The sequence below is a fragment of the Corvus hawaiiensis genome, chromosome 11 (genome assembly GCF_020740725.1).
Source record: "Corvus hawaiiensis isolate bCorHaw1 chromosome 11, bCorHaw1.pri.cur, whole genome shotgun sequence".
Lineage (NCBI taxonomy): Eukaryota > Metazoa > Chordata > Aves > Passeriformes > Corvidae > Corvus > Corvus hawaiiensis.
Genome location: NC_063223.1, coordinates 20,737,635 through 20,760,976, shown reverse-complemented (window position 1 = coordinate 20,760,976; position 23,342 = coordinate 20,737,635). Strand labels below are relative to the sequence as shown.

Here is a 23,342-nt window from a genome sequence, read left to right as displayed (position 1 = left end):
CTGACTGCTTGAGAATTTAGAAGTGAGCTAAAGGAAGAAAAAAGTTAAGAGCAGAAGTGGGAAAGTTCATTTCCACAAGCTCACATACAGATCTAAATCTTTCAAAGATCCATTCAACTACCAGCTACCTTTTAATTGTCTCACATTTCACATTTGAGAAAATTAATTATTACATAACAGAGAAACTGGAGCATGACCAAAAACAGAAATCAGCTTGAAAAGAGACTGTAGCACTAATACAGAAAGAATTGAAATATACTGCTCTGCAGAGAGGTTTGCTAGCAGCCTTATGGATGCAGAGATTAAAAAAAAAAAAGGAAATGTTTAAAAAATCATTAAAGACTGGGGGGCTGAGAGGTGGTGTTAGAAATACCATTAGTCAGAGACATAAATACAACATCTGAAATGTGTATGATTGCCTTAAAGAGCAGGCTCCTCACATTTCTGATGAAGACACCACATCAAAAAAGGCCAAAATGTTCTGTGCATTCCTGGAAATAGAATGACTGCAGTCACACTGAAGTTAGATTTGTAGTAATGCATTAAAAGAAGAATTTGGAAGCAAAAGACAACAGATCAACAAATGTAATATATGGGCTAATTGGCTTCTTTTTTAAGCCTAAAGCAAATGCATTTAAAAATACTTAAGAAAAAAAAGTGGTTTGATAGAAAGCTTAGTTTTTAGACACTCTGAACAGGTTTCAAAAGACCAAAAAGGGAAAGAGTATCTGTATTTCCTGAGAGAACTGAAGCACTGATGGATCTAAAAACCACTGAGGCACATCTAAAAACCTGATTCAACTTTAAGTGACAGAGTTTTTAGTAAGTGCTGAAGAACATACAATGTGAATTTGTCAAGAATAAGCCACACAAAGCCACATTTTCTGGGGCAGACTAACCAGCTTGGATAGCAAGCAAGCAGATCAAATTTAGGTCTTAACATTAATAAGAGTTTGGATACTTTATCATTCCAACACACACAAATACCTGACCTGGTGGATACACCACCATTTCAAGAGAAAAAGTTGTTGTTAATTCAGTCTCAGACCAAAAGAAAATTCCCAGTGGTATCCTGGCAGGACCATCCTAACACTGACACTGTTCAGTGGTTTCACTGATGACTCAGAGGGAAGGAAAAAACTACAGAGATCGGGAAGTTCAGCCAACCCTGAAGAATGAGAGCACTGAACATCATCCTTAGAAACTGAACACCATCTTAAATTGGTACAGACCAAGTGACAGATTAAGAGCATTCTCATAGAGGGGGGGGAAGGAGGGAAATCAATGCAGAGATATAAAATTATTCAACTGCCCAGTTTGAGCCATCAGAATAGGAAACATCTTAAACAAACATTCCTGCTCTGTATTTCCCTAATTTAATGACCACATGCAATTGCTTAGCTGAAACAGCCTCCACTTTTTCAATTTAAAGCTTTCAACTGCTTGATAAAAAGACAAAAATAGAAATTGATGCCAGTGAAGAAAGGGTGTTATTCTCAAAAACATTTCTAGTCTTTATTTTTTTTTATTGTGGTTGTGTTATGTAGGTTTTTATTGGGTTTTTTGGTTTGCTTGAATAAAGTGAGCAAACAAATATTTGTTTAACACCTGCACCCCCTGCCCAGTCTGACTTCTTAATTAATTCCTATTTTTCCACCTAACCAAGATGAATAACCACTCTGCAAAAAGCAATGACTGCCACTAACTACAGAAGTAATATTTGCTAAAAACAATGGGATATGGGATTGTTTTGCCCATTTCCCTTTAAATATTTACAGAATGTGTAGAAGAAGGCATTTGGACCAGCTCCAGCATTTTCTCAAACTTTTACATTACTGTGAACACACAGGAAAGGGGTGGACTATGGAACCCTTTTTCCTCACCACAATACAAGGACCCAATGAAACTTTTTTCTGCTTGTAGCTTCACATACAAGACCAATTTGTTCCAGCAAATTTCAATTCCTTTTACAGATTTTTGCAATATAAACACACATGCAGGGAAATCCATCTTCTTGAAAACATTTAACTTCTGATCTAGAAAATCACTGAAAATTAGCAAGTGTAATCATTTATGTACTTGCCTGTCAAGTATTTCATATTCACTGTCAGATTTGTACAGTGCCACCAGCCTGGACTCCATCAAAATGTAAATCTTCTCTGTGGCCTTATCTAGAATATAAAACAAAACAGGAATTCCACAAATCTCAGTTTAATCCCCTCATTTGCACCATTATGAAATCTTTCAATATGTGCAAGATGGTATCACTGTAGCTGTAAAACTGCCCCGAATAATCCTTTACTACTTTCCAGCTACTTCTACCCCACACAGCCAGTTAAGGAACACTTTCCAAAGGCTAAGTTTAAACAGAAACCACAGGATGAAATCCAGTCCACTGATTTTCAGTGTTTTATTGTTGCAGAGGCAGAAATACCCTTTCTTGTCTGTTATGGCTGAGCCAAATAAAAAAGCAATTGAGAAGTTTCAGTAAATGCAATTGAAACAGAGGGAAACAATTGGAAGATGGACAATTACCACATAAAATCAGTATTATTAAGTTGTGAGGTAATGATTGCACTTTATGCAGCCTTCCTGAGATTTGCTATTTCAATTACATGCTAGGCTTTCTTTCTAAAAGAAGTATATACCAACAAAGAAAGTTAATACAAAAAAAAAAAAAAAAGTGAAATGTTATGAAGAAAACTCATTTTCTACCCCAAACCACCCTGATTTCCTAACTTCAATGACAAATTTTATTCAGGCTGCTACCCTGCCAACTCAGTCAGGGTCACTGTCCCACAGCAGCAAGCCAAAGACATCCAAACCCAACTCAGCCCCTCAGGCAAGTGAGATGTTATTTCTGAAAGCACTCAGTATTTCTTTTTAAGATGACCAAATTTCTGTTAAAACTTTTGAAAACTGAAACATACTTAGCTCTCTTAATAGAAAAAAAAACCCAAACATGTGGAGTTCACTGCAGAACTTTATGTTTAACATCACCTTAGGCATACAACAGATTCATGTGGTTATGTTGGAACTGGAAATTCCTACTTACTATTCTGTTTAATTTCTTTTTAAAAAGGGGGATGCTTGTAGATGAAGGTATAATTAAAGACTACAAGCACCCCATCCCTTTTTTTTTTATTCTTTATTTCATCTATTAATATTTTCAAGGTACAGTCCTCATAAACCATGTAAAATAACAAGAGCACAGCAGTTGGAAATCATCAGCCACATCCAAAGTGGATCTCATCTTTCAAACTAACACTGGTTCAACCCCCAGGAAGTTCTGTAAATTTAACCTACACCAGTCTATAATACAAAACATAAGTACATATTCACAGGCACTGAAGGAAGAGGTGCTCGTTGTGTGTCCCCTGCAGTTAATACTTGCCTCTCAGTTTTACATACTGCAATTCTGGGTTAACACAAAGGGCCAGATTGCTGGGCAAGGTCCAGGGAGTCGTGGTCCAGGCGACAAGAGACACACTGGGATCTTCTTCCAGTGGGAAGCTCACAGTCACTGAAGGATCCTGAACATCCTGAAAAACAAGATAAAGTCCAAGGGTAAAAAGAGAGCCAGCAAAAAGCCTTTACTGCCTATGTGAGTGAGAAAATGGAAATCTAAGATGCAGTAACTCTCACTGCCATGTACCCAAACCTATCTGGCAACTGGCCTAGTTCATCACTGTAATCTGTAATGTAAAAGGTGAAGTGGCAGCATTTAAGTCAAGAATAGAGCACCAGTCACAGAGTTCCTCATTACACCAGTGCAGTCTGTTAGTCCAACAAGGCCACAGGGTTAAAATCTCCCACTTGCTGGAAGATTTGGGGGATTTGCTGCCAAAACACCAAAGAAAAGACAAGTGCAGTTCCTTTAGGTACCTCTTATAACCCCATTTTCAAAGTTTAGAACCAATCTCAAGGGTCAGGAGAATCAGCAGTTTCTCAGATACGACTAAACAAAGCCTTTTCCACATTCTCTTCTGTAGCCAGGGATTAGGAAGAACAGCCACCACATAAAATGATTCATCTCTAATTAAGAAGCTGCTGTTAACAAGGAGGGGGAAAACATTTGGAGTACTTAAAAACAAGAGTATATCAATGTTTAAGAGTAAAAGAAACTTCAGGGAAGGAGACCTTTGTCAGCTACACTGTAAAACTTAACCTTCAAATGAGTCCAAAAAATCCACTGAAAACAAGTTTTTCTGTCAGCCAAGTACAACCCTATTCAGTCACTTCACATTTCACATATGATGAAAAGCTGTTGTAAAAGCAAGTCTAACCCTCCAAATGTGAAACTTTCACTATGAAATTCTAAATGCCAACTCAGAGGGTGCCGTGCACACCGACCCTAAGCACAGAAATAGGTCCTGTGGCCTCGACACGTCTCGTGCGAGGCGCTCTGGTTTCCATCCAGCATCATGGAGCAGTTAATGGCATCATGGGACAGGCAGCTATTTATGTCTGAGCTGAGGGCTGCTCCAGAGGGAATTTTCTGTGAACATCTGGTGCAGTCAACAGTAAAACATAAATATTACATAACCCATGGCCTGCGCTCAATACCAGGCAGAGCTCGAGCTCTCGGTTCTGTCTGTACTGAGTGCAAGGCAGCACTGCAGGCTACTCACTTTGCTTTCTGAAGCACTCAGCTCACCAGGTAGATAAAAACAACTGGCAAAGCATAAAAAATGCCATCCAGGCTGGCAGGTAATGGCATCAGGTAGTGTTTTAGCTGTTAAAATTTCACCTGCAGATGCCACTTCTTCAATTTAATGCAACACCAGCTGCTGGCATTGTTAACTCAAGTGTGCATTAGACACCCAGCTCTGGTTCTGATCATGCTTCTTGTGTCCTACTGCTCCTGATCTGTGTCCCAGCTCTCAGAGGATCAATAAACAGCAGCTTTCCACTGTGAGAAAGGCAACAGCTGCTTCACACCCAGAAATGGCTGTGCTCACCAAGAATAAATCCTGTCAGCTCACAGACCCACACCTTCCAAACACCACTTCTAGCAGATAAGAAAAATAATTTTTGTATGGAGTGGCAGAGCAGCCACACACACCTCTGGTTCTAGAGTAAGAAACAGCATCTGAATATTTCATCAAGACTCAAGAAGAGAAAAAAACGAGCTCTAGCTTTATGGAAAAAGAGAACACATACACAGACCCTCCAAATTAGTCTTTGTTCTAAAGAAAGCTCATTAATCTGAGCCTGTGTGAAATGTCAGTTAATAAGGACAAGAAAAGTAATTATTTCAGTTGTCAGACAGTCACAAATATCAAGGTATCTTTGCAAATCTCTCTTTCATAAATCACAAACCAGGTTTTTTTCAGCATAAATACCCCTCAGCAATACAGAAAGCTCTGGTATCTGTGGGCTGCATTGTACTACAAGTCTATTTAAACATTTGTTTCAAAAATACTATTTTTGGCCAGAAAACTGGCCTTTTTTAGGCAAGATGTAGAGACCAGATGTACAATCTGTGCTTGCGCTCTGCTCCCACAATGCAAGTGAAAGATTTACAATATAATGATATGGAGGCCTGGGTCAGGATTGGAAAGGATACAAAACCTCTAGCCACAAACTAACGTGGAATTTGAAAAACTGGGACACAAGTTCTGCTTTCACATACATGAACATGAGTTTGTTGCAAGCGAGAGGCTGCGCTTGCCTTATCTTGTCATTCACTTTTAAAGGAACATTTTATAAACCACAGTAAGCCCTGCATTATATAAGGTAGAACATTTTCTGGTGTTTCCCAATCTAAATTAATGATTCTTAGAAGAGCCATTATCCTACTGCTACAGTGTCTTTGACATTCCTTATGAATCCCCTCAGGGAAGATTAAAACCTTGTCAAAGACCCTCTTGTGCATAGGGACAACTGCAGCTCCCCTCTTAAAATTCAGCATAAAAATCCACCACTGCAGTACCACCTTGAGAGCCCAGAGAGGGAGGAATTTACCCCAATAAAACAAAGTGTTCACTTCAAAGATCTGTAAGTAGTAACCAAGGAAGAAGTCTAAGATCAAGTGATCCAAACAAATACAGCAAAATGTGATAAAAATTAACCCATTTACCTAGATTTTTACTACCAATTTGGAATGTAATGATGTGCTTGGGTACCACCAAGCAAAAAGTACTAAAGCTCTTCATATCCAAACAGAAGAGAATAGAGAAATCTGATTGCAACTTACCTTGTAGTTCTGATGGGACTCAAAGTTGGACAGGGGGGTGTTGCACGCAGTTGAAAAAGGCATGACCTTAACTCCTCTATACACCAGCCCTTTGTCATAGAGCTGCTTGAAAACCCACCTGAAATACACAAGGAACAAGGAATAATTTGGTGTTTCACATTTAGTAAATAAACTGCAAAATGGGGTTTGTGCTCTAGCTGGAGTTTCTTTCTGAATTACACCTTTTTTTTAAAATCCATCATCAACTAAAGACAATATTTGCGAGTCAAAAGGCAAAGAGGTAATTGATTGCAACTGCATTTCTGGCAGATTTTTAGCTTTAGCTGGTTCTAGCAGCTTGGTATTCCATGCACTGGCTGCACAGCACATAGATTAATCAGCAATATGGATTTTTATTCCATCTAAATCCCTTCTCAGATTTCCAGAATACAAAGATCACTTGAAATCTGAACAATTAACAAGGCTGATATCAGTCATAATTTAGAGAAGAGACAAGTAGTGACATGGCTGCTCACTTCTCACATGATCTTAAGTTTCTGCTGCAGCAACCAGTGCCACAGAAGAGATACAGGTCAGAGCCACCTGCAACCCACCCCAAGTAAATCCTGATAATCTAAGAGCATTTTTCACAGGAGGGCACAGTTAACCATGAAAAATGATGAACTCAGTTTTATGGTGCCTCAATTTAATGTTCTCCTTTGAACTCAGATCCTCTCCAAGATCAGTCTCACACCAAGCCTTAACTCTGCTTAGGAAATCATCAATCCAGCCTGTAGCATAGCTGGATCTTTATGTTTTCTTGAAATAATCAAGACAGCACTTAATATTACAAATATTACACTTAATATTACATTGACAAATGGAGTCAATGCTCAAGATGAATGGAAGCTGGAAGAGAAACACTTCACACAGCAGCTCAAAGTGTCCATGCGATGGACAAACCCTGAATTCCCCAGGGTTTCCTCAAAGATCATCAACATTTATCAGCTTCTCATGTCTCACTGACTTGCACACTCAGTGGCACAGCCTGCAGGCTGTAAGGCAGGAGAGGGCAAGCCTTAAATAATCCTGCCAACTTCAACTCACAAATCAGAGCTACTGCACAGCCTCATCATTTTGAATTTCACATAGAAACTGTTAAAACTCTGCTGACTTTAAAAGCTCCTTTATCCAAACTGTTTTCAAACCATCCTGATCCCTTTTCTGGGTCCCTTTGCAGATAAATAGCTCATTGCTAAGCAACCAACCCCATCCTGGCAAGCAGCACTTTTTTCTGCAGGCTGTCGTTTTGTGCTTGAGAATCTGGACCTGTATTTCAGTCAGTGTCTTGTCTTCCATGCTTGAAATTATCATCTTCAACAAAAACCACAAGTAGACTATTGCACTGATTTTATCTGTAGCCCAAAATAAGAATATCAAAAGACATGCCCTGTCTTGCTGACATGAAAGTCCTATGGTGCCTTAATCAGAATAATCTTTACACTACAGATTAGGCAGCTGGAGAGAATATAGAATGTCACATGGAAAAGATGTGCAGTCCATCAGATTCATCCACGGGCCTCCAGTAAAAGTCAAAAACTCTCCTATAAGTGGTCACTAACATCAGAAAAAGTACAAAATCCAAAGTCTGAGATGGAAAAATCCTCAGTGACCCTCAGCAGCATCAAGTTCTGCCACAGAGGAGCCAAACCTAGAAATCTCTCAGAGCTGTGCACTCCTACAAAGGTGCCTTACCTAACACACAACTCCAAAGAAACCTTGTTCAACCAAGAAACGTCACCCACAGGCAAGATGTGGCTGCCTGACCCCCAACCCAAATCGGAAACAGAGCAGCGAGTGACTATTTTACAATGGAGATTTTAAGTTTATCAACTTAGACTTGTATAAATCCAGATCAGTCTTTTATAAAAATGATCCCTGAATATAGAGTCACCAGCTTTCAGCATACAAATTTGAGCTGGCTAACTGCACAAGTTTTTGTGTGAGTTAAAATAACTTTAAATGTATGCTTACCCCCTCAGAGCATAATGAAGGCAGCCTGTGACAAGTGACAGCATTCCTACTGAAGGTGTTCTATTTGCCTTTCAAAACCAGTAACTAAAATACCTATAGAAAAAGGCTCCACTTTACTTTCTATAGAACACTGCCTACTAACAGCACACAGAAACTACTCTGAGAAACACTGAATATTTAATTCAGCTGTAAATATAACTGTAAACTCAGGGAGCTGCTCAGGAAAGGTGAGCACAACACAGAGCTACCAAGCTCCCAATCCAGGCCGGCATCTCCCTCCTGTGGCAATCCCATCCCATTGCACACCCCGGGCTCCAGCTGTGCACTGCAGAGCAGGGATGGGCTTCCACACCACATCCCTCTCCTGAGCTTCTCACAGGCCACAACGAGCACTCATTTGGAGGTTATCACACAGCCATTCACACGGAATAAACAGAATTATAATTGAGTCAAGACTGCTGTTTGATACCACAGCCCTCATTACCACTACAAAAGCTCTTTTGTTATCTCCAAAAAATGGCTCTAAATGGCTTCCTTAACAAAAAAGCTTCTGTGAGCTGCTGGTGTGTGACCACCAGACTTGCAGAGATGATTCCCAAAGAGCTCCCTGCAGCAGCTCCCACCTGAAACACAGCACCTGCCAATGATGAGCCTAGTTCTAACAGTAAGAGTCACTTACAGGTGGCACTTAAAGGCATCACAGTATTTTAGACTGTGATGTGGTTAAATCATTTTTTTGATCATAAATTTAAATCATAAATTTTGTGGTTAAACCACAAAACATGGTTTAACCCTCATGTTTAAAAAATGCTGACACTTTGCAAGAAAGGGGCTCCAGGTTTGTAAGCCAAAATTGAAACTGCAGTGCTATCTGAAAGAAAAATAATAACCTAAGGAAACCACAGAGCTCCTTTCTAGTGACAAACAAAACACGGAAATGAGAAGTCAAACCCTGTTCCTCTAATTCTGCTACATTTCTCCTCAAACATAAATACATTTAGTTTCATCCTCTTGGCTGAGGGAGCAGCACTCAGACCTTTATTAAGAAAAATGCAGTTTGGGAAAAGGTGAAATTCAAGATGCGTATTTCAGCTTCTTGTTAAGAGAGAATCTGGTCCCTAAAGGTGCAAGGAATGTTTAACTTCCAAAGTGATACCAATTTGTTGTTCCTGAAATGTGATGATGGGTTAACACAGCTGGTTCAAGCCCAGTCAATAACAAAGCCTTGCTCTCTCCAGAACTCCCAAGAAACCAGAACCTTGCTGCAGTATTTGTTCATCCAAGTCACACACACACAGCACACAACCACCACATGGACTTAATCAAACTCCTGCAGTGCAAGGCTTTGCTTCCAAAAGATACTGAATCAGTCAGTGCAGCACTCCAAACAGCCCTGGCAGACCACACGAAATCCAACATCTCTCACTATCTTCAGCAGATGCAAAAGCAAGCTGCACTTCTCAAACACGTACATCCAGTTCACATCAAAGAGAGGGATTTGATCTTGGAGCTTCCCAAGTTCTTAATGCCATTCCTTTGGGGGATCAAGGGGCTCTGTTTGCAATGATCAGTATCTAATCCAACCTTTCCAGAAAACTAACTCATAACTAACACTGAGATTTATTTTCAAACACATATAAAGTGCTTTCCCCCCTTTTTTTTCCTCTTTAAAGAAAAAACACCAGGACCTGTAAACAGTTCTGCGGGCATTAGCACAGCAGGATCTAGAGGTCTATGATTTCAACATACCCATGGTATTATAGGTAAATGGACAAAATTATTGCTATGTGACCTCACATCAGTTCGTATCAAGATAAAATGACAGTTTTATAGCCTCTGTAGGCCTATCAAACACATCCAGGCACAAACACCATGCTATGTAAGAAGCTCTGTCATTTCCAAGTTCAGCAAACACTGCATCCTAACAGCATCACGGGAAGCAGAGCTTCCGAGGAAAAGGTTTTCCCGGGACTCATAAACAACACTTGATAGACAAGATAAAATCAAAAAGAAAGCAACAATCAAAAACAGATGATTAAGGGAAAAAAAAAACCAGAAAAAAAACCGCTCAAAAAACACTGAACATGAATCAAAAAAGCATTAACTTAGGTAGAACATGAATTCCACTAACAAACACAGCCTGTCTTTAGAACAGTATGTTGGAAAGACATCTCTTTAAGAAAGTCAAGAAAAGTATTTATTTGTTCCAGGGCCTAGGAATTGTTAAGTACAGAAGTTATCAAAAATTATGCTCAACTGCCACTGAGAGCTTTAAAATCCTGGCATACAGAGATCATCCAGCTCCAGGTCTAGCCTCCAAGTTGTAATCTTTGGAACAGTGTATTTGTTGAGAGATTCTGGATCAAGCCAGAAATGCAAAATACCTGTGTAACAGGAAATGTGAATATCTAAAATGGATGCTAAACTTATCCCAAAGGTCAGGCATGGGACTACAGTGTACTCCTCCTTCAAAATACAGGTAAGGAGATACAACAACAAGGACTGGAATGGTGAGAAGGTAACAACAAGGGGACTAGAGAACTTAATGCACAAAAGAAATACAACAATGAGGAAAAAAAATACAGGTTGCTCATAGAAAAACTGATAAATCAGATTTCTTATGACCGGTATCTCTCTAGAGAATCACTAGTCATCGAATACACAGAATGCAACACTGATTTCCGCTAGGACCAGAGATGTGTTGTTCTGAGAGCAGGCTGGCTTAATACTGAGTGCTGGTCCTGTCTCAGGGCAGGCCGGGGGTGAGCCCAGCTCTCCCTGGCACCTCCTCCCAGAGCTCCATCACCAAGGGGAGCTCAGGACTGTCCCTAACGCGGAATCAGGCTCAGCCCGCAGTTGCTCATTCGGGCACTAGATGGTGACAGGAATCTGCTCAAGCAACCCTTCAGAGGAGCAGGAGGAGAGGCCAAGGCCTGGGCATCACCCCGGGACCAGCAGAGCCGTCCCCTCGCCCCAGCACCCCACAGGCTGCTTCCCCGGAGCCCAGGGAGAACTGCGCCCCAGGAGCAAACTCACATCCAGCCCCACACCTGTGCAACAAGCCAGCAGTGAAGACAATCATTTATAGTTACTCCAACTCCCAAAGGTTTCTTTCAGACCACCTCAGTAGGAAGTTTAAGCTCCCATCAAACTCCTCTCCCTTTCACTGGATGTCTCGTGACCATACAAAAAAAAGGCAAGAACATATTGCATGTTTGTGCCGTGCCAGCTCAAGATCACTGTCATTGCACAGTTCCAGTGAAGGGCACTCCTTAATTAAGATCCAAGCCACTGCAGGACAAACTCTACAGAATTAGAACTTAAAAGTTCTATTTAAGTTATTTAATATATACAGAGTTGACTGTATCTTAACATCGAAAGCAGTACAGTATCACCTCTTACTGACACCACCTTTCAACCCTCCCCTGAAAAACTCTGCCAGGATACCACAATTCCACCAATGAATGGTTTTTTGTAAGTCAAAATTTAGCAGGCTGAAAATTCAGTTTAGTCAGTCATCATATGACATAGCACCAAAGTGCCAACAAAGCAGTCATTGCCACCAGGACAATTATAAAAGATGAAAAAGAAATGCTCTCTAGCATTCTAAGCTTATTAATATTGTTTTGTAGAGATACTAGATAACAGATGTATTTGGTGTCTGAGTCCTAAATTATTTCCAATCTAAATGATTTGGATCGAATCAGCCACCACTGAAAACAACATTTATCACAAGTACTGGATTATCTCACTGAACTCAAGAGAAACACAGAAGAAAACACCACATGTCACAAAGAAATTCCAGTTGAGACCACTCCAGAGCTGCAACCCTCAAGAAGAGCTACAGACCAGAAAAAAAATAACCTAAACAGACTGGTTTAGCTGATTATAAGACTAAAGACAAACTCCTTACCATATTTTAACCACAAAACCTACAGTTGCCATGCCCACTACCATTTTCACAATCAGGTTTTTTTCTGGACCTAAAATCAGCATTTTTCTCCCACAGACAGAACAACAACAAGGTAAAAGCACTGGACAGGCCAATGCAGAAATTAATCTACAGTTTCTCTTTCGTACATAGCTGAAGACTAAATTTTAAAACTTTTTTTAAAGAATTTCAAAAAAAGGAGCTCATATATGCATATATTTATGTTTAAAATCAATTGAGAGAGAAGCATAGAACCTACAGCTCAAATTAGCACTCCTGATGGACATGAAAAGTAACTTCAGGAACATCTTTTGGGTCTGATGATTGCCTAGGTAACCATCCAATTTATTTTCTTTTATTTTTAGGAAATTGTGCATTACCCTGTCAAAAGCACCACTCTAATTGCAGTGACAGGGCTCTCTTTAAGCATCATCTCCCTCAGCCCTGAGACAGTCCTAGGAGACTTTCCCAAAAAAACCCAATTTTTCAAAACAGAAAATGCATTTCATTACATGACTTAACAGAAACTTAACACTATCAGGAAGCAAAAAAAGTACAATTAAGTGGCTGTCTGCCTACGTACTTCCTGAAATTTTTCTGAGTTTTCAGACCCAAAGTTTATACTTTAGAGTCTGTATCAAAGCAAGCATTAGGAAGTGATCTCTGTGACAGGTGAAAGACCAGAAACTGCCTTTCCAAGAGGTGGTGGGAGAAACAAACCACCAAAAAAAGGTTTGGGCTGCTGAGCGAGACCCTGCAGCTAGCTCAAGTCAGGTTTGGTTTTTAAGCTTCCAGTTAAACAGAATTTGAGATGCCACTAAGTATTTTTGTGATTTACAAAACAAAGGTTTCTTGTCAGTTTTGGCTTTTTAATCATGCAGGGTTTCTTCAGCTGAGTTAGTTAAACATCTGCTGCCTTCCCACCATCTTTCCAATGCTCACTGAAATCTCACTGGCACTTCAGCCCCTCTGCAGTGGCTTCAGGGACATCTAAAATGTCTGTCAATCCATTATCATAACTTTATGAAACTAACTGTATGATTAAAGCTGATTAGTAAAACTAATCTTAACAAACATCCAATAATACTTTAATATACACATAATTTGCTTTACAATGGCTTTTTGTCAGCATATACTCTGCTGAACCTCTCCCTGCAATTCACCTTGTCATTCTATCACCCAAAAGACCCAAAGCTGCCATTTCTTCACTGTGTTAAACCAATCTTATTATCCTCTTAACCTGGAAGGTTGTATTGTCTTTTGAAATCCCAACAGGCACCCTGAATACATTGCCAAAACACCCAAACTTTACTTAGCTCTGCACCAGGAGTCCAAGACAGTTGTCAAACTGTGCTGCCAAGAAAAAGATAACAGCAGATTCACAGCCTCTAAATTCAGGCTTGAAGAAGAGGTTTGGAGCTAAACTGAGCTTGGACAGTTTGCCCATTTACAGCTGACAGTGTGAAGAACATCAAGAATGCAGAGATATAACGTAATTTCCTACACCAACCAAGGAACATATTAATAGATCTTCAGAACTGCTTCTAAGTTGACATGGAGCAGTGAGATTTCAGGGCTCACTAAAGGCAGTATTGGTGCACTTTATTTTGCAAAGCCCTGCTACCCTGAAGAAGGGAAAAATGGGACAATTAATTCCGTCACTGGGACTTCAAGAGATTTCACATCACTTTAATTACTCTGCCTGATGTTTTATCTGCATTTGGCATTTTCAGAACAGTGCCAGTGATACATGGACCAGCACAGGTTTGCAATGACTGAAGCCTTTTTCACATTTCAAATCCATAAAGCAATGCATGTTCACTTACCACACAGACTCCATGAACTCGGGGTAAAGAGTTTTATAGTCATTTTCAAAGTCAATCCAGCGTCCTAATCTGGTAACACTGAACTGTTAAGACACAAACACAGAGATTAAAAGGCACCTTAACAGTGTATCATCACGATACATGACTAATATTTATTCTGTAAAATAAACATCAAATGGGTTTTTAAGTGCAGTGTTTGTCCCATATTAATGAAATACATCCATAAAATATTTTAGCCTGATAATAGTTCCAAACAGTGTATTTAAACAGGCAAAAATAAGAACCATGAGCATGGTTATTTAGAACCAAGGTCACACAACAGGCAAATGTGTTCAACACAGCAGAAATGGTAGATCATTTGGATCATTCATCAAACAGAAATGGTGAATCACTCAAGGTTCAGCCAAGGTTCAAATGCCTGAAAATTGCTTTTCATTGCAGTGGTCTTACTTCTATTTTTAAGACTGCTTGTTGCAGAGACAGTGAAAACCCAGAAGACGTAGTCTATCAGCTTTCAGTTACATGAAAACATGATGTAACTTGAAGACAAAGAAATGCTGAAAGAAATCGATACGTGACAAGTTATCAAACTATTCCAGGGCCAACTGCCTTCTCTGACTTCCCAAAGCCGTGAGAGGGCTGCCAAAGCCCCAGGAGTGACAGGTGCTCGTCCCTCCCTCAGGACAGATCATGGTCACATCCATGGCCCAGCAGGCAGACACTAATGAGGAATGAGCCAGCTATGGGATTCACTGGGACAAGTGGGATTTCACAGCCACCCAAACCCCCAGTTCTGCAGACAGCCAAGCCAGCGACACCTGTCCTGACACTGTGAGACACAGCCCTCACTGAATGTCAAACCAGCGAAGTGAACACAAAGCACATTCATTCTCTCACCTCTACACTTTCATACAAGACCTGAGCTCCCGACACGTATCAGTTTTCATCCTGACCTTTAAGCCACGCTGACATTCCACTAATAAAATCCATAGCCTAGGACTGATTAGCACAAGGATCCACAAGGTTGGAGCATTATGTTTGGTCTTGGTTTTGTAAGATCTCACACAGCCAAGGAACCTTTTTTATTTTTTTCTTAAGTCTCAAATATTTGCTAACCACTCCAGGCAGAAAATAAACACTCTATCTAACAGGAATGTTGGTAATTCCTCTCCTAGCCCTATTCCAAAATACTTGAATTTATTACAAGTCAAAAGATATTTTAACAAATTTCATTAATTTTATTTATCAAGTAAAATACACACAAGCATGCACAAGTTTACAAACAAAACAAAATACAAAATCCATTCACCACCCAAAAGATCAAATGCTTGGATTAACCAGCACTGCAAAAACACCAGTTCCTGAAGCACAGCAAAGTTAAAAGGTATGGAAAATGCAACACATGTTCTAGGTTTGGCTGGGATAGAGTTAATTTTCTTCCTCATAGCTGGTAAGGTGCTGCGCTCTGGATTTAGTACAGGAATCGTGTTGTTAACCCACTGCTGGCTTAGGTGCTGCTGCACAGTGCTTACCCTAAGCAAGGAGTTCTCAGTTTCCCCGGCTGTGCCAGCAGGGAGCTGCACAAGGAGCTGGGTGGGAGAACAGCCAGGACAGCTGATCCCAACTGGCCAAAGGGACATTCCATAGCACAGAACAGCGTGCCCAGCAGAGAAACTGAGGGGACTTGGCCAGGAGCTGGGAATCACTGTGCAGAGACAGGCTGGGAATCACTCAGCAACCGGACTGGGCATCACTTGGTTTTCCTGGCTTTTACTCCTCCCTCTCTCTCCTCTTTTACTACCATTATTATCAATAGCATCATTACAATACTTTATTTTGTTTCAATTAAACTGTTCTATCTCCACTCATTGGTACTTGGCTGCCAGCTGAGGTTAAACCACCACAACAAATCAGAATGAATCTTGCTATTTTTATTTCTAAAAGCAACAAAGAATTATTGATGATGGGTTTGAAATACAACATTTCAGAGTGTAGATGAATGAGTGTACATTTGAAAAAAAAAAAAACAAACTGTCTGCTTTTCATCCAGCCACTCACTGAGGTTTAGGCCACAGCTACTCTACCCAAGGCAGCTCTGGGTTCTTCAGACACTGGCCATAACTTCAGAATTCTCCCAAGGGCAAGAGGCAAGTGATGCTCAAATAAGAAATTGCTATTTCCATGAAAAGAAATGCAGCAGGACTAGAGAACATGCAGAGGAGTGTGATGAAGTAGAACAGCTTTTGCATGAGGAAAACTTAAAATAATTAAGACTGTTCTGTCTAGGAAAAAAAAAGATGGTTAAGATAAAGCTTTATTGGAAATCATTTTATAGAACTACCATTCTTCCAACTCGCACACACCAACACTCTCCCTCTGTTCCTGGGATGCAAAGCTGACACCAGTATTGTCTGGGAAGACTGAGAGTTTACACACACCACCTGTGACAGAACCAGATGTGAGAATTTCTGTTCTTCCAAAAATACAAGCTACTACCCTGCACTCTGGCAATGAAAAGACTGGGGGAAGAAGAAGCAGAAAAGCAGTGAGGTTAATGTTAATTTTCTTTAATGGCTCCATTTGAAAACCAAAGACAGATCTTTCATTTTTCTATACAAGAGAAGACACAAAGAAAGAGACAATGCTCAACATATCTATTATTTGTTCAGTGTATCTTATTAGACACTCTGAGCTCCAGGTAACCTGCAAGTAACCTCCTCTTGACAGCACCAGCAGTCTGTTCTGAGCCACAATGGTGCTCTTTTTTTCCCCCTTTCAGGATCACAGGGGAGAAACACAGTAGCTTAAAGACATGAGATTTATGCACATAATCAGACAAAAGGATGAAGTTCACCCTACCTGAAACACTTCTGCACAAATACATTTAGAAATGCTCAGCAGAACATGGACTGAGCCTTCACTTACCTCCCACTCCTTGGCGTATCTCATCACAATCCCTCTGCACTCTTTGTTGTAAGCTTCAATCCCCATCTTTGCCACATCCTCTGGCCCTTTAATGCCTAAAGTCTTGTCAATCTCATATTCCTGGGAGCATGGAAAACAACCAAACAAAACATCCTGTTATCAAAAGCTTTCAGGATTTCCCCGCAGAGTTTATTTATGTCCTATGCATTCTAATGAGGCTCAGGGGCCTCCTTTAACCTTTCGAGATTTCACGAGAGCTGCACCTGAACTAGGCAGGGATTTCAAAGGGTCACCCTGGCGTGACTGTTCCTTCAGTATCATTAGAAAAATAAACAAAACACCAGTTTCTGCAATAGGTACCAAATAAATACAGCTTCATAGCAATGAACAGAGTGCAGGTGACCAGCGGGAAGCTCCTGAACTCCCCACACACAAAAGCCAGAGCAACACACTGGACAAGGAACTTCCATTTCTCTTTTAGCAACAATACCAGGTATAAAAGCAACTGAAACATGAGTGATAAGCAGGGAACAACAGCGAAAGAGGAACCAACAGAAGTATCTGTAGGTAAATTCATGACACATACCACAGGTAAGCCGTGGCAATCCCAGCCAAACCTTCTGTCAACATGAAAACCACTCTGATGAGCAAATCTGGTTACTATGTCTTTGATGGTTCCTGCAAGAATATGGCCATAGTGGGGGAGCCCAGTGGCAAACGGGGGGCCATCATAGAAGTTAAACCTACAACATAAAACATTCCTCATTAAAGCAAAAACTGAGTAGCAGGGCTTCAGACAGGGTGACTCTACCTGTATCCTTATACTACTTATGTTTTACTAGGAGAATATCCATTCCTTCCTTTTCCACCATCAGTCAGCACAGGTGCCACGCTGGCAGTGGGACTAAAGGGAACATTCCAACTTGTTCAGTTCCTACCACTGCCAGTTCTACCAGGATTCCCATGGGAACATCCCAGCACGGTGCTCCACAGCTGCCACAACGGGAGGAGTTCTTTGCTTACCTCCCCATTTCACTTACAAACACACCAGGCAGGAAATTACAGGTTTACTGCTACTGTTTGAACACTGCTGATTCTTCACAAAGTGAAATATAAAGGGACAGCAGCATGAGCCAGGCCTGCTGTTGGCAAAGGCAGCAGCTGCTGTTTACAGAACCAAGGAAAAACAAAGAGTAATTACAGCTAAGCCAACCCTGCACTGCCATGCACAGTTGCTGCAGCTTTCAACAGATTCTTACCTAGGTCTGTTCTTTGATTGCTTCAGGCATTCTTTGAAACAATTAAGATTTTTCCAGAGCGTCAGTATCTTCTCTTCCTCATTTGGAAAATTTATGTTTTCTGGAACTTGTTGAACCATTCTTTCCCAACAAGGATAGAGAAGAGAAAAAAACATATTGAACAGAAGTGAGAAAAAGGTAACTCCACAAATACAACTTATATCTTACAAATCCATATCACCAATCCAGAGCTTGGTTTTCCAAAGAGCCTGATTCATTGCAGGCATGGAAGCAAGCACTCTATTCTAAAAAAAACTTAATTTTGACTGAGTTTTGGAACAGGAAAAGGATTCTCCATTCTGCTACTATGATTGTTCCCTTGTGTATTTCTGTTTCCTAGAGAAAACAGTCAAAGGGCAAATTATTTTTTGGTTACAGGTTTGGGATTTTTTTCTTTAGGAAAAATTTCCAAGTTCCAACTGACCCTTCAGCACCAGTTTGTACCAGAGAGTTTCACTTTAAACTACTGAAGAAGGGGCTTCTTTTCACTGTACATTTATTCACACCGTTCAGATGTTTAAAAGAGCATTTTCCATCAGGCTATGCCAGCATTCTCAGATGCCCCTAAAAGCAGCCAGACTGCAGAAAGCACAGTTGAAAAACACTGCAAAGATGAATATGTGCTTTAGAAGTACATTAAAACTAAGCCACAACAGGCTACTTCATTGCTGTAGAAGCAACACAGGGAAGAGGAATTCTCAACATAATTAGGAGCACACAGCAGAGTTGCCTGGTTCCAGACCTGCTACAAGATAGAAAGGGGTCAGATTTCAACAAAATGCCACGGCAAGAACTAAGCAAAGCTCTGGGGAATAAGGGTGTTCAAGACAGGAGCTCCCCAACAGGAGAAAACTGGTTATGAAGGTTGTAACAGATGATGCTACAGAATAAAAGGGTTCTCCCACCTCTCCCTTTATTGCTCCTGAGCACTTACACCGGAAGTAGCTACTACAGCCTTGAGCTTCCCTCAGCATTAGAGAATTACAAGTTAGGGCACAAGACCTGAGCCTTGTGATTTACTCAGGTTTGTAAATACTAACTATGAATCAGCAACAAAGGCAAATGCATGAAGACAATTCTTCCAGTTACAGCTGAAGTCCCAAAACATTTGCCTAAATGGAACCCAGACCACCACAGAAACTTCCAGCTCCAGGCTTGAACCCATATGAAAAAATGTGCTACAGGCCAATTCCACCGCTCATACTTTCTGTATTCATGACAAACCATTCTCTCCACTAGTAAGCCCACATTATCATTTATCATTATCATATTATTATAATTGAGAAACCCACAACCTGGTGCACAGCCAACACAGCATTTGGAGGGGACATCAGGGGCTGACAAGGAACACATGGACATGGCATGAATGCATTTCTTAGAAGGGTAATAACCAGCCTTAGCACAGTGAGTTAGTCTATACACAGCTTGTAGGAGAGTTCTCACCAGTCTGCCTCAAAGCACTGATTAGACTGTGTCATTTCTCAGTGATTTGATCACAGAGACAATGGAAATGATAAAAGAATTCAGCTTTAAAGCTTTTATCTCCCACAAGCCAGCTGACCTGAGGAATAAGGATCTGCATGTTCTACTCAGCTCAAGCTCAGCCCTCCCAAATTAGTGATAACTGCAAAGGGTTTGGAGACTGGCCCAGCTGTCAGGGCCATGTAACTGAACAAATCAGCTGCAGGCTGGGGGTTTGGGCTGTGCCTGTGACCGGGCTGTGGAGGCTGCTCACGGATCACAGACTCCCTGCGTAAATCACAGAGTCACTGTGGGCCCATTCTCCCAACTGCAGCACTGCACGGGCAAAGCAGTGTCCAGTAACCACAGGGCACAAATCCATACACGCTCTCAGCAACATTAGAAGTTTATTGCATCAAAAGCAGGGGGAAAAAAATACTGTTGAGAATTAATATGCAACCATCGCTACCAGTTGGGTTTTTTTTCCAAGTTACAAACCAGAATTTAAAACAGACTGACTTAAAAGACAAAAGCACATTGAAAATCTCACCATGGCTCAACCTCAGCTGAGTAAAAAAGCCAGGATCTAGCAATCAATTTATAGACAGAGGTATGAATATCTCTGCAGCACAAAAAAAGCTCGTTATAAGCAATCTAGGTATTTCAGAGAATAATCAAGGACAACTCATTACTTTGAACACTGACTGAGCAAAAACATCACAAATCATGTTACAGAAATTATTAAACATATCTAATAAAACCACATTTTCAGACAACACATTTACAGAACTCAGTAAACACAAGGAGGGTTCTCCATTCATTTTCTGCTGACAAAAAGTGATAAAGTTTAAGACAATGTACCCTTAAGCAAGTTTTTATTAAGTACACTCACTTTTCTAGAGGATAACAACATTCATTAGGAAAGATGTGAAAGTTTGAAGATTGTACAACAGCAGTCTGAGACTTAGACTGGCCTTCTTATCTACAAAAAAAAAACCCATGCATTAAAACCATAAAAGCAAGTTCAAGTGTGCTTTTTTAAATATTAAGATTTATCCTTAAAAAATCAATAAAAATTCAATTAAAATACCACTATGAATGAAGTGAACCCATATTTGAGAAATAGAGTTGTACTTTACGTACATCAGATATACGATTAAAACAAAGTGGGTTTCAAGATATTAATCATTTTGTTGACTGAGAACCTGTAAGTATAAAGACACAGGCTGAACTAAAGGTGTACAAAAGCTCTTCTGATTTCCAGGGGTTTATGAAGAGTCTCTTACTCTTGTTCCAGTCACCTTCTCCCACAAATCATTCTGTAGAAGAGACCAAAGCTCCCTTCAAAGACAAGGAACCTCCTTTCTCCATCTACAGCTGCCTTCTCCAAACTTAATGCTCTGTTTTCCATATACACCTGGCACCCCATTTCTGCCTTTTTAGGTACTGTTCTGGGGTAACATAAATTTAAACTGTTCACCTGATCATCAAAATTCTCCATTTCTACAAGGGACCGAAACAACCACTAAAACAAAAGGAAGGATGGATGGGAACAGAATGCTAAACTACAGAACAAATGTTGCTTCTGAAAATCTTGTACTAATGTCTCATACAGGGAATAAAATTTCAACACCATCCCAGCTGTCCTCCTGCAAGGAGGGTTTCCTGTAATACTGAAAAGCCAATTAAGACATTGCTAAAGCAACAAGCATACTGCTCAATTAATGCTGTATTTAGACACAGATGTTTCATGCTATGCAGGAACCCAGTTTTACAGTTTTTGTATCTTGTGATGGCTTAAGAAATTTTTGTCGTCATCATACTACCTTGATTAAAAATGTAACATATCATTGTGAAGAAAAAGCAATCTAGGTTATCTTGAAATAACTTTGAACTATGTATTTTTAAGAAAAGCTCAGAAACCAGTGACAGCTGAGTTACTGAACACTGCTTTTATGTGACAACTAAATTCTATTACCTGACAGCTGCTTTCTAAGCATATCACCACCAAACCCAATAAAAATGCTTCCTGCAGTTTCCAAAAGGCTCCCGTGGTGTGGGAGCCAACGTTTGCTGGAGATATCAAAGTCATCGCAGCTGCAGCAATAAAAAGGGTGCATTCATCAAACCCCCTCCATTAAAAGGATGCTGAAGGGAATGCTTTAGACATATTACACATAAGGGACCTTAAGTTTTTTGTAAAGATAGCTAATGAAATCAAGACTTGCTAAGTATTAAGCCCTACAATACGGCACCTGGTTAACCTTTAGTAAGTATCTGCTAGAAGTAACCTCAAAATTACAGAGAAAGGAAAGAATCTGTGCAGCAACCTCAAAATTACAGAGAAAGGAAAGAATCTGTGCAGCACCCAAGCAGTAAAACACACATGAACGTGACGTGGTACACACAAAACACGAGCTCTGAAAAGTCGCCGATAATGTTAAACCCCACACAGGAGCTGCCAGCCCGGCCAGACCCTGTTACCGCCGTGACAGCACAGGCACCTGCCGGCCCACGAGCCGCCGCTTTCATGGGACACCCTAAAGGTGCCGCCCGGCACCGGCTCCCGCGCCAAGCGCCCTTACACGCTGCTGGAGCCGCGCCGCCCTCGCGTCTCGGAGCCGCCCGCCCTGAGCCCGGCAGGGCCGTGAGGGGGCTGAGGGTCCGGCCCGGGCGGTGCTCCCCGCTCACCTCGGTCCCGCCATGATGCAATCGCGCCCTGCGCAGCATGGCCGGAAACACCGGCGGCGCCACAGCCAATCAGCGCGCGGCTCTCTCCGGCCGCACAAAGGAGCTTTGTAAGGCGGCCGCCCATTGGGCGTGCCATGTCCCGGCGCGGCGCGTCACGGCGGCGCGAGGCAGCTCGGGAAACTGTTCCCGCGTGCCCGCCCCGCGGCTCCTGATTGGGCGGGGCCGGGGCGGGGCCGGGGCGGGGCCGGGGCTGTAAGTACTCTTAAATATCTCAAGATAGCAATTCTTAAGAGTGTAACTACAAAGTAATTCAAGGTAGTAATTCTTAAGGCTGTAAGAATTCTTAGTAATTCTTAGTAATTCTTAAGGCTGTAACTATAACAGAAGTCCCTCCTCTGCTGCTGTGCCCCAACTAAAAAAAAGAAAAAATTAAAAAACCAACTTGTAGATGGGTTCCCACCTGTCGAAGGAAACTTAAGGGTTTGAAAAAGGTATTATCGCTGGCTGGCAGCGACTGAGAAACTACAAAACATTTCATGATACATTAAATAACGTTTCCTCCACTTTTCCAGTGCTGAAAACAGCTGTGAAAAGGCTCTCAACAGGGAAAAATAGAAGTGAGATGGGGAGGTGAGTGAGGGAGGTGGATGCTCTTCCCAGCTTGCACACCTGAACCCCGACCAGAACAGATCGTGGAGAATGAGGGTCAGGTCAATAATGGCACAAACTGTTCAGCTGCCTGCAGGTACTGATTTCAAATTGCTCTAAAAACTTGCTTACTAATACAGATGCACGTATCAATTAGAGTTTTCAATGAAAGCTTTAGATTTTGATTTGCAGGGCTGGGTACAGGATGAACTCACTGGTCTGTGCAGGGCAGTGTCAGTGTGTGGATTAGAGATAATCCAGATGCGAAGGGAAGCACGTTATCTGGAATTCTCACCTGCTCAAAGTAGCACAAGACTGCTCTCTACACAAAATTTCCTACATCCTTCTAG

General features: G+C 41.1%; 1 protein-coding gene and 1 non-coding gene across 5 annotated transcripts in view; both read right to left on the bottom strand.

The window, feature by feature from the left end:
- IARS1 (isoleucyl-tRNA synthetase 1) overlaps positions 1–22,431 on the bottom strand; it is an 89,401-nt gene extending 66,970 nt beyond the window's left edge. For 2 of the 4 annotated variants that reach the window (XM_048315417.1, XM_048315414.1), the window contains exons 1-9: positions 22,345–22,431; positions 20,546–20,635; positions 18,154–18,273; positions 17,481–17,637; positions 16,895–17,014; positions 13,970–14,052; positions 6,200–6,317; positions 3,395–3,542; positions 2,084–2,171 (exon numbers count right to left, since the gene is read on the bottom strand). In XM_048315417.1, the coding sequence (XP_048171374.1) occupies positions 2,084–2,171; positions 3,395–3,542; positions 6,200–6,317; positions 13,970–14,052; positions 16,895–17,014; positions 17,481–17,637; positions 18,154–18,272 (833 nt within the window). In that variant the 5' untranslated portion in view covers position 18,273; positions 20,546–20,635; positions 22,345–22,431. The other 2 variants (XM_048315416.1, XM_048315415.1) reach the window with 2 other exon arrangements.
- On the bottom strand, positions 19,892–20,025 carry LOC125331864. Its single transcript, XR_007206247.1, has one exon. It is a non-coding gene; the product is annotated as a small nucleolar RNA SNORA84 (small nucleolar RNA).
- Positions 22,432–23,342: the final 911 nt, after the last annotated feature.